The sequence below is a fragment of the Vipera berus genome (assembly GCF_964194415.1).
Source record: "Vipera berus genome assembly, chromosome: 13".
Lineage (NCBI taxonomy): Eukaryota > Metazoa > Chordata > Lepidosauria > Squamata > Viperidae > Vipera > Vipera berus.
The window spans coordinates 8,270,852-8,283,188 of NC_138216.1; the positions used below are offsets into that span (position 1 = coordinate 8,270,852).

The 12,337-nt window shown below is 49.5% G+C and overlaps 1 protein-coding gene across 1 annotated transcript in view; it reads right to left on the reverse strand.

Moving 5' to 3' along the window:
- Positions 1–12,337, reverse strand: part of NTN3 (netrin 3) — a 113,822-nt gene that overhangs the window by 56,305 nt on the left and 45,180 nt on the right. Inside the window, exon 3 of the mRNA XM_081338444.1 lies at positions 673–861. Coding sequence (XP_081194570.1) covers positions 673–861 — 189 coding nt within the window. The remainder of the gene's footprint in view (positions 1–672; positions 862–12,337) is intronic.

A 12,337-nucleotide genomic window follows, 5' to 3' on the forward strand; every position in this document is an offset into this window, starting at 1 on the left:
AAGTAACAGACGCTCACTCTGTTACACGGTACTCGGGATTTGAACCACCAAACTGCCGACCTTCTGATCGACAAGCTCAGCGTCCTAACCCACTGAGCCACTGCATCCCTCAAAAAAACTTAAAATAGTCACTAATATTAGGTGAGAAGAGAAAAGGAAACACAGCAACGTTTGTAAGACTAATGCTCAATTCACTGTGCTTCCTGAAATGGGTATAGCTTCCTTAATTGAAGAAAATCCTACTGAATCTCAGTTCTTGCATTTTCATCCAAGATTATCTAAGCGTTTTCTAACCTTGGCTACTTTAAGATAGGTGGACTCCAGTTTCTAGAATTCCCCAGCCAGCACATATACAAGCCTCCCAGAATTCCCTTGGCAGCACGTATGGACTTCAACTGCCGGCATTCCCCAGCCAGCAAGTATAGACTTTTAACTCCCAGAATTCCCCAGTCAGCACGTATAGACTTTAACTCCCAGAATTCCCTAGCCATCATGTTGGGGAATTCTGGGAGTTGAAGTCCACCAACCCTAAAGTGTCGAAAGTTGAAAAAATACTGCTCTAAGGGATTCCAATTCTGCTCGAGTGGGTGACGCCTGTCCGAGCCAGTCTGACTCGTCCTGCTTGACCTCTTTGCTGACCCTCAAAACTGGTTGACCCCACTTGTTCCTTACCTCGGCAGGCTTTGCGATCGCTGATAGCTTTGCTCACGTCGCGGTAAAAACCCTCTTTGCAGTAATGGCAGTGCCGCCCAGCTGTATTGTGCCGACAGTTGAGGCAGACGCCACCGCTCTTCCGCCCGGATAGCTTGTAGAGCTCCATGTTGAAACGGCAACGCCGGGCGTGGAGGTTGCAGTTACAGGCTGTGAGGAAGAGATGGGACAGATGAGAAGGGGTGAACATTTCTCAGCCCCTAGCAGACATTAAGAAATTAAGAAAACCAAGATCATGGCATACGGCCCTCTCAGTTCCTGGCAAATAGATGGGGAAGAAATGGAGGTAGTGACAGATCACTCCAAGATCACTGCAGACGGGGACTGCAGCCAAGAAATTAAAAGATGCTTGCTCCTGGGGAGGAAAGCAATGGCAAATCTAGACAGCACACTAAAAAGCAGAGACATCACCCTGCCAACAAAAGTGCATATAGTCAAGGCTATGGTCTTCCCAATTGCAATGTATGGCTGTGAAAGTTGGACCATAAGAAAGGCTGAGCACCAAAGAATTGAGGCCTTTGAACTATGGTGCTGGAGAAGACTCCTGCGAGTCTCTTGGACTGCAAGGCGATCAAACCGGTCAGTCCTAGAGGAGATCAACCCTGACTGCTCTTTAGAAGGCCAGATCCTGAAGCTAAAACTCAAATCCTTTGGCCACCTAATGAGAAGGAAGGACTCACTGGAGAAGAGCCTAATGCTGGGAAAGATTGAGGGCAAGAGAAGAAGGGGACGACAGAGAACGAGGTGGCTGGATGGAGTCATTGAAGCAGGAGGTGTGAGCCTAAATGGACTCCAGAAGATGGTAGAGGACAGGAAGGCCTGGAGGAACGTTGTCTATGGGGTCGCGATGGGTCGGACACGACTTCGCAGCTAACAACAAGCAGACGGCTGGCTGTAAGCAGCCAAGTGAGTAGGAGGTCTCGTGCCAACTTTGTTGGAACAAGAGGGCCTTTCAGTTTGGTGGGATTGACCTGCAATCTTGGCCAGTCCAGTGGTTTGAAAGAGATAGGCCAGATCCGTTATCCAAGTAATAAGAGGTAAAACATGACTTAGGTGTAAGACAAGAAGGTATGCACAAAAAGACTTAGGCAGACGCTTCCCTAATTCACATGAATATAAGAGGGTGTGTGTGGGGAGTGTGTGTGTTGGGTTGCAGGGATGAGATGCAAATCAAGCATACTCAGACTTGCAAAGAGTTTGTTACTTTGAGGTCAGGCCCAGCCCAAGAATGATGTAGATTCTACGTGTTTTCCAACCTTGGCTATTTTAAGATACGTGGGGTTCCAGCTCCCAGAATTTCCCAAACCAGGACAAATGGTTGGGAATTCTCTAGGCAGGCGGTGTGGATTTTAACTCCCAGAATTCACCATCCAGCACGTATGGACTTCAATTCCCAGAATTCCCTAGCCAGCATGATTCTAAAGTGGCCAAGGTTGAAAAAACACTGATCTAAGGGATTTTGGCTAGAACAATCCAGTTCGGATATTTATTTGCTTACATCCAATAGACAGAATCTTGCCAGATTAAGTCTCTACTATTCTCACCCTAACAAATATACATTGGAAGATTCTAAGGAGTGGCTATGCTAACTCTCTTCCACTGCCTCCGATCCAGATTCTGGCTGTATGGTCTCTTGGCTCATCCCCATCTTTGGAATGTGCTCCATCATTCCTGGGGAACAGCCCTTTGCATCACCCCCCCTCCCCCCTCTGTTGGCACTATCCCTCATATCTGGCTAACATCCATAAAGGTAGTTTTAGCCTTTGTGTGGAACTGATTTCTCGGTTTTCAGTATTGTGCCTGCCATCTGGCATCTTTTGACCACCACCACCCCCTTTAAAGCAAGCAACTCAAAACTGCAAGAAATGATGGATTGATCCATAAAATTAATTTGAAACATTCAGTATTTAGCTGTGCCAATGTCCAAACACAGCCTGCCCGTTCAAACAAATCCCAGCGCTTGATTATTGATTAAAACGATCTCATCCTTTCCTTTCTCACTAAACGCAGCAGAATGAAAAGAAATTAACTCAGTTTGAAGGCAATCCAAGCTCTCCCCGCTCTTAGTTTCAAACCTTCATGCCAGGGCTCTAAAATCAGGCTTTTTGGGGGGGGTGGTCAACATGCTCTTAAATGTTCACGGATGTCCTCATGGAATGGCACCGGTTTAGATTCTTCAACTCAGCCTGTGGCTTGTTCAAATAGTTCAGCACACCGCAAAAAGCCTGATTTTTGGAGCCTCTGGCATGAAGGCTTGAATTAAGGAGTCAGAAGAACTGTTTTCCATCTGTAGGAATCCTCGATTCGCACCCAGATGCCAAGTTCCATCTAAAGTTGCTGGTCCAAGAGTCCATCGAAAGACCACCGTCTTGGCCTGGGCTGGGGGATTCTTTCTTATTTCCCGCCAGAGCTGTCATGGAATGGGAACTGGATCATCTCCAGCCAAGTTGCAAAGCTGAGAAGGGAGGCAGCGGAGAGACCTGCTGAAGTTATTTTGCTCTTTGCACCTCCATGCTTCCTTCTTGGGGTTAAAACCCCCAGAATCAACGGGGGGGGGGGGAGGGGAGGATAGGGAGCCATAAATCCAACTACAGTCCCTTCAGAAAGGGATCACTACCAGCTCCTCTTTGAACACCCGCCCAACAAGATCATGGAAAGGAGACATTTTCCAACAGCAAATGATGGGTTTGCTTTACCCTACTTCCACTCAGGTCTGGTCAGATGCAAGCCAGAAGGAGAGTTGCTCCAGGCATGGTGTGAAATTCATTAAAGTGTCAGCCCATGATTTAACCGTTGACTCAGCTTATCACTTCATCGAAATGTTATTTAGTATTCCTATTTATTTGTACCCTGCCTTTGTTACAGGACTTTAACTATTTTACATGGTGGCTCAGTGGGTTAGGACGCTGAGCTTGTCGATCAGAAGGTCGGCAGTTTGGCGGTTCGAATCCCGAGTGCCGCGTAGCAGAGTGAGCGCCTGTTACTCGTCCCAGCTTCTGCCAACCTAGCAGTTCGAAAGCACGTAAAAATGCAAGTAGAAAAACAGGGACCACTACGGTGGGAAGGTAACAGCGTTCCGTGCGCCTTTGGCGTCTAGTCATGCCGGCCACATGACCACGGAGACGTCCTCGGACAAGCGCTGGCTCTTTGGCTTTGAAACAGAGATGAGCACCGGCCCCTAGAGTTGGAAACGACTAGCACACATGTCCGGGGGAAACTTTACCTTTACAAGGTGGCCAATGTACCCAACAGGCCTTCCCTCTCCTATTTTCCCCATAACGACGACCCTGTGTGTGTATGGGGGGGTTGGGTTAAGAGACAAGGACTGACCCAAAGTCGCCTAGTCCACAGGGCCCACAACCTTTTGGGCACCAGGGACCAATTCTGTGGAGAAAGATTTTTCTGCGTATCTGAGTGGGCCTGGTTTTGTATGCTGCCCGCATCCTGCGGATGGGGTTTTGGTAATTTGCATGGCCCGGATGCCGGCATACCGTGGCCCATGGACCGGGATTGGGGACCCCTGACCTAGTCAGTTTTCATGGCTTAAGTGGGACTAGAACTCACCGGCTCCTGGTGATTGGCCCAAAGTCACCCAGCCAGCTTTCATGGCTAAGTTGGAACTAGAACTCCCGTTTTCTAACCTGATGCCTTAACCACTAGAGTAGACTAAACTGGCTCTCCTTACAAAGCCATGTTTGCACTGGGGAATGGCCTTAGCTGGGGAGTGGGCTTGGAGAATGGGTCCCACCAACTCCAGAAGTAGAATTCAGTTGCAGGCAGTTGGAAAAAAAAATAAAAAAATCCAGCCGGCAGTCGACCAACGTGTCAGGCTTGGCAAGATCTTCTCCGTTCTCTTCTTTAACAAGACTCTGCTTGAATCTCGACGGCTCAACATGCCGTTTGCACATGCTTCGTGTATTCCCTCCCAAGTTGCGGAGAGGAAGAGCAACTAAAAACTTGTCTCTCAACCGCCCGTCAGTTTTGCTACAGCTCAATCTTTCTCTCTCTCTCTCTCACTCAAAGTAATCACTAATTACAGGCCTGAATGGTCCCTGCTGTTTGAGGGTATTAATAAGAATTTAATTGCATGCTATTGGGCTAATTATATAGCAGCCCGCTTCCTTCCTCGCATAAATCCAGCCAATTCCCCCAGCTCTTCTGTTTTTCTTTTTTCTTTCTTTTTTTTTTTAACTCGCACAACTAATTAACCAATCAAGGTTCAAATAATTGGTAAATAATGGGGCAATTATGACCCAGGGCTTGCGTTCTTATTCCTTTGCACAGGCTACTAAATTTCCCTGATGGAGCTGAGACTGTCAATTTTCTGCAGCACGGCGGCCTCTGCAAACTGGCTAGGAATGATTCGCCGGTGGGGAGACTCTTCCTGAAATTTTAAGAGTGCCAAACCCACAAACCCAGTGTATCTGTGCTCTGTACTGCTGCTGGTGGGAAAGAGTTTGCTGTCTACAAACCCTGCCATCTGCAGTTGTGCCTTTCACCAAACAGGAGGAACCTGGTCTCGGGGGGGGGGGGGGAAACAGCTGCCACGCCCTCCGCCATCCAGCTATATTCATAAAGTGCTTGCGGAATGCCAGGCAATGTTTATTTTGGCTTGGAGGACCCGGCTGGGTTGCCCTCAGCGCAGAAGTGGTTTAATAAATGCCCGTCTCAGTGTTCAGAATGAAGCAGACGCTCAGACTGATGGCTTTGTTTGGGAGAAAACGGTTGGCAGGATTCTTTGATCTGTCAAAACATGATTTATTTTTTTTTGTGGGCGGGCAGGGGCGTATAGTAATAGTAATAAAGTTGGAAGGGACCTTGCAGGTCGTCTAGCCCAACCCCCTGCTCAGGCAGGAGACCCTATAGTACCATTTCGGACAAATGGCTGTCCAGTCTCTTCTTAAAAACTTCCAGCGTTGGAGCATTCACAGCCTCCGGAGGCAGGTCGTCCCACTGATTAATTGTTCTATTTTTGCAGCTTGTTTCATTTGTGCGGCAAAAATGCGCGGAGTCTTGATGGAGCAGATCCACTTTTTTCACCAGCTGCACATGGAACGTCCCTCCTCTGCATTATACATGTTGCACCACCAAAGCATTAATATCTCCATGGAAAGGAGAACTTCACTGAGAGCCTTAGCAACAACCACACATGTACACACACACACACACACACACACACACACACTCAGTGTGGGGGAAGGTGGGTTTTATGTAGATTCACCCTGATTGCTTTCCTTTATTGGGTTTTCCATCAGAATACCAATAGACCTGCCAAACAAAGGGGGAACTCAGGTAAAGTTAAAGGTAAATTTAATTTAATTAATTTAATAATATTTATATACCGCCCTTCTCCCTGAGGACTCAGGGCGGTTCACAGGGCAGAATAAAATACTAAATACAAACGTTAAAACAAGATTAAATAATTGCCCATATTAAAACAGTTGGAATCAAGTTCTAAAACACCAAGTTAAAATTAAAACACAAGACTAAAAACCCCACCAATCCCCATCAGGCTAGGCCGGCTTGAACAAACAGAAACGTCTTGAGATCGCGACGAAAGGAGCGAAGATCGGGCGCCATCCGGAGCTCTACCGGTAGCTGATTCCACAGCTCCGGAGCGCCCACAGAGAAGGATCTCCCCCTGGGGACCACCAATCGACATTCTCTGATCGGTGGCACCCTGAGGAGGCCCTCTCTGTGGGAACGCACAGGGCGCAGGGAGCTTGATGCCGGCAGCAGATGTTCCCTAAGGTACTCCGGCCCCATGCCATGAAGGGCTTTAAACACTGTTACCAGTACCTTGAATCTCACCCGGAAGACAACTGGCAACCAATGCAGCTCACGGAGCAGCGGTGTAACGTGGGAGTATCGGGAGACTCCCAACACAACTCTCGCGGCTGCATTCTGTACCAGTTGGAGCTTCCGGGTGGTCCTCAAGGGCAGCCCCATGTAGAGAGCGTTGCAGTAGTCTAGACGAGAGGACACGAGCGCATGAGTGACCGTGCACAAATCATCCCGGCTAAGATAGGGCCGCAACTGGCGCACCAGGCGAACCTGGGCGAAGGCCCCCCTAGTCACAGCTCCTATATGGTCTTCCAGGGTGAGCCGTGAATCTAGGAGGACTCCCAAGTTGCGAGCCCTATCTACGGGGGGTAATAGTTCACCCCCCATAGCCAGAGGTGGAACATCCGAATAAACCCGGGATGAAGGTATGCAGAGCCACTCAGTCTTGTCGGGGTTGAGCTGGAGTCTGTTCCTCCCCATCCAGACCCGAACCGCCTCCAGGCACCGGGACATCACGTTGAGGGCATCACTGGGGTGGTTTGGGGTCGAAAGGAAAAGTTGGGTATCATCAGCGTACTGATGATACCCAACTCCAAAGCCACGAATGATCTCACCCAGCGGTTTCATGTAGATGTTGAACAGGAGAGGCGAGAGGACCGACCCCTGAGGAACTCCACAAATGAGAGACCTCGCGGTCGACCTCTGCCCTCCTGCCAACACCGACTGCGAACGTCCCCGGAGATAGGAGGAGAACCACTGTAAAACTGTGCCTCCCACTCCCAATCCCCTGAGACGCCGCAGCAAGATACCATGGTCGATGGTATCGAAAGCCACCGAGAGGTCTAATAGGACTAGAACAGAGGAATATCCCCTGTCCCGAGCCCTCCAGAGATCATTCACCAGCGCGACCAATGCCGTCTCCGTGCTGTGCCCGGGCCTGAAACCCGATTGGTACGGGTCTAGATAATCCGCTTCATCCAGGACCAGAGGGAGCTGATGCGCCACCACACTCTCAACAACCTTCGCAAGAAAGCGAAGGTTGGAGACAGGACGAAAGTTGTTTAATACAGCTGGGTCCAAGGCAGGCTTCTTGAGGAGAGGCCTCACCACCGCCTCTTTCAAGACGGCGGGGAAGCAACCCTCACTCAGAGAAGCCGATATAACTGCCTGGAACCAGCTGCGTGTCCTCTCCCGGGCTGCATAGACCAGCCAGGAAGGGCACGGGTCCAATAAACACGTGGTGGTGCTCAGCCTCCCCATGATCCTGTCCACTTCCTCCGGAGTCACAGAATCAAACTCCTCCCAGATGATATCGACAAGACCGCCAGTGTCCTGATCGTCAGACTCTGCCCAGTCAGAGTCCAGACCGGTCCGAATCCGAGCGATTTTGTCCGACAGATGTTGATTAAACTCCTCGGCACGACCCTGCAAGGGATCCTCCCTCACCTCCTGATTTAGGAGGGAGCGAGTCACCCTAAACAGGGCGGCCGGGCGATTATCTGCGGACGCGATAAGGGTGGCGAAGTGGTTAGACCTCGCCTCCCTTATCGCAGCGAGATAAGACCTAATGTAGGCTCTTAGTCGCAATCGGTCGGATTCGGATCGGCTGGACCTCCAACCGCTCTCTAGGCCCCGTCTCCGACGCTTCATCTCCCGAAGCTCCGCAGAGAACCATGGAGCTCGACGGGATCTGCACCGGGTCAGGGGCCGCAAGGGTACAACTCGGTCAAGAGCCTCAGTGGCCATCCTTTCCCAGGCTTCCACTAAGGCATCTGCCGAGCTGTGAGCAAGGGAGGCAGGTGGGGACCCCAGCGCTGCCTGGAACCTCTGGGGATCCATTAAGCGTCTGGGGCGGTACCATTTAATTGGTTCCAAGCACCCACGGCGGGGGGTGGCAAAACGGAAGACCAGCCGCAGGAGATGATGATCGGTCCATGACAGGGGCATAATAATTGGGGAGCCCCCACCAAGATCATCTAACCACCGTCCAGATAAAAAAACTAGGTCAAGGGTGTGGCCTCCCTCATGAGTCGGTCCCGAAATTACTTGCGTCAGGTCCATGGCCGTCATGGAAGCCATGAACTCCCGAGCCAACTCAGATGATCCTCCCAGCGATGGTAGATTGAAGTCCCCCAAAACTATAAGTTTCGGGAACTCAACCACCAACCCAGAGAGGACATCGAGCAGCTCAGGCAGGGCTGCTGCTGCGTGACTAGGCGAAAGGTACACCAGCAGCAAGCCCAACTGCGCACCAGGGCCGCATCTCAAAAAGAGAGACTCACACCCGACTATCTGAGGAACAGTGGCCTCCCGCGGACACAAGGTCTCCCTCATAACAACAGCCACACCCCCACCCCTACCCTGAGCCCGAGGCCGGTGCAGCACCCGGAAATCTGGTGGGCAAAGGTCAACCAGAGGAATCCCGCCCTCTGGGCCCAACCAAGTCTCCGTGATGCAAGCCAGGTCCGCCTGCTCACCCTCGACCAGATCACGAACGAGAGGAGCCTTATTAGAGACGGACCTGGCATTCAAATACACCAGCCGGAGCTCAGGGGGCTGCACACCCTCACTCCCGGGACCTTGGGGTAGAGCCAGAGGTTCCCCTGCACATGCGTGCTAGTCGTTTCCAACTCTAGGGGCCGGTGCTCATCTCCGTTTCAAAGCCGAAGAGCCGGCGCTTGTCCGAGGATGTCTCCATGGTCATGTGGCTGGCATGACTGGACGCCAAAGGTGCATGGAACACTGTTACCTTCCCACCGTAGTGGTCCCTATTTTTCTACTTGCATTTTTACGTGCTTTCGAACTGCTAGGTTGGCAGAAGCTGGGACGAGTACTCGGGATTCGAACCGCCAAACTGCCAACCTTCTGATCGACAAGCTCAGCGTCCTAACCCACTGAGCCACCGCGTCCCTTAATGCATTAATATCTCCATGGAAAGGAGAACTTCACTGAGAGCCTTAGCAACAACCACACATGTACACACACACACACACACACAATGTGGGGGGGGGGAGGTGGGTTTTATGTAGATTCACCCTGACTGCTTTCCTTTATTGGTTTTCCATCAGAATACCAACAGACCTGCCAAACAAAGGGGGAACTCGAAAAAAGCACAAAGATTCCCTTCCCTTAACCTTTAACCTTTCGTTTTTCTGAATTTACCCCCATGCAATCCAACAGCCCCTGTTGAGAAGGGAGGGGTGACCCACATATGGACTTTTAGAAGGCTTCTTGGTCTTGGATAAAACCTGGGGATGGGGGTTATCCTTAGATTTTAGCATCTATTCCTCTCTTTTCACATCCAGCCTTTCTGCTCTAACTACAGGAGACAATTGGGTTTGGGTTGGGTTTTATAAATCGGTTTTAACTTTTTAATATGTATTAATTTATTTATGGGCACTGTTGTTTAATCGCTTTTAATTTTTGTATCTTGTTTTTTAATATGTATTGCCCTGTTCACCGCCCTGAGTCCTTCGGGAGAAGGGCGGTATACAAATTAAATTAATAAATAAATAATAAATAAATAAATGGGTGCTGGCTGATCTAGCAGGATTTTCTTTCTGTCTTACCCCAAAGTCAGGCCAGAGGAATAACAATTTGCATACGATGTCCATAAGCATCTGAATTTGATACACCCGTAGAAGCAGTTGCTGCCCTTTCAATAGGTGGAGGTGTTCGGATGACCTTGTATGAACTTAGGAGCCAGCAAGGTCAGTCTGGATTTGGAGTTGGAGAGACGATGATCCAAAAGGTGATTTTTTGGGGGGACCCCCTTCCCCTCCAGATGTCCTTTTCCAACTCTATGTCTCTCTGAAATTCTCCCAACTGCCCCAGCATGTTAGTCTTTTCTCTCAGTGCTATTCATACAAAACGTGTTATCTTGCAAACACGTCTCCTGATTCCAGATCCTTTGCAAGAATACACAAAAGAGAGAATGGAGCCTTAAATGCTTAAAAAGGAACAAGGCACTGACGTTCATTAATGATCGTCGGGTTGGCATCAATGCCTAAATTCCCAGTGAAACAGAGAGGTCTTCAAATGTCTTACAGTATTCAAAGACTTCATGGTTAGGCTTCTCCATGCTTCCGAAAGTTGGGGGAATGGGTGAGGGTATGGAGAAAGAGCATCACCAAGGGCTTGGATTCATAGAATTTATTTGGGATCGGAACTCGGAGCATTCCACCCCTACAAGAATACATGGGGTAGGTTGAAGCCAGCTGGGAACATTTCTTCAGGAGGAATCCAGAGTTGAGCCATTTAGAATTTGAAAGGAATTAACCAAGACACAGACCTGGGGATCCAATCTAGAACTGAAAGCAAACCAATAATCCTGGCCAATGAGGCCTTCAGGTCTGTGACTTAGGGGTCACTTGGCAGGAATAGGAGCCGTGCTCTGGTCATCTGCAAAGCGGTGTCAAGCAGATGACCAGAAGGTGGCACTGCAAGAACAGGTTCAGCCATTGACCCCACCAACCCAGGGGAAAAAAATGTCTGGTCCCTCTTACTGCAACCTGTTGGTCTGGTGCAAACTGCACTGGAGTTATGCCGCCTGCCAATCCCCCCTGCTTCTGAGATGAGTAGCTTTCCAAGGAGTGGACAGCGTCACCGGCTGACTTTCTTCTTGAGAAGGAGAAATTCAGGGACACCTTGGCTTGGGAGGATTCCACGAATGGACAGCTCCAGTTGGGACGCAAGCCCTGGAGGTGCCTTCTTCAGAGGCACCATCCCAAAGAGCCGGGCTCTCGTGTGAAGAGATAATACCGCTTTATGCCATACTACCGAGGCCACACTTGGAATACTGCATCCAGTTTTGATCACCACGATGTTAAAAAGATATTGAGACTCTAGAAAGAGCGCAGAGAAGAGCAACAAAGATGATTAGGGGACTGGAGGCTAAAACATATAAGGAGCGGTTGCTGGAATTCGGAATGTCTAGTTTAATGAAGAGAAGGAAGAGGGGGGAAACACGATAGCAGTGTTCCAACCTGTCAGAGGCTGCCACAAAGAAGAGGGAGTCAAGCTATTCTCCAAAGCACCCGAAGGCAGGACAAGAAGCAACAGATGGAAACTAATCAAGGAGAGAAGCAACCTAGAATTAAGGAGAAATTTCCTGACAGTGAAAACAATTAACCAGCGGAACAACTTGCCTCCAGAAGTGGTGAATGTTCCAACACTGGAGGTTTTTAAGAAGAGACTGGACAGCCATTTGTCTAGAATGATATAGGGTCTCCTGCTTGAGCAGGGGGTTGGACTAGAAGACCTCCAAGGTCCCTTCCAACTCTGTTATTCTATGTTCTACGCAACCCTTGCAGGACTCAGCCCTTCCGAACAACTTTCCAAGCTACGGTGTGGGGGGTCTAACTGCTTTTGGAATATCCTACCGAGCTTTCCATGTCATCAGCAGCGTCCCTAAGAGGAAGTAAGGAGAGTCAGGCTGATGAAAGCAATTTTGCATCGCCCTTCCACCATCTTCACAACCCCCATGCATGCCTTAAAGACATCCCAAGGACAGCCCTTGTGATGCAACTGGGCAATGTTGCTTTCATGTTCAGATAAGTGAACATTTTAGCATCTCAAAGAAGTTCGCCCATCGGTCGAGCATTAACACCAAGTTTCTTCTCTTTAGCCACAGAGGATGAGACAATGAAGCCTTTGCTACAGGATGCCTTTATTTTACTTGGCTTTTGCAGGGTCATTTCCATCTTGGCCCTTTGCCAGCCAAGCTGAAAATGTATCTTCTCTTGTAAATATCAGCTTCCATCCCAGGAGGATAGGTTTAAGACCGTCAAACAACGACATCTGCCTATCCCAGGTCCTTGAGAAGGATTCGATAGGTGGATAA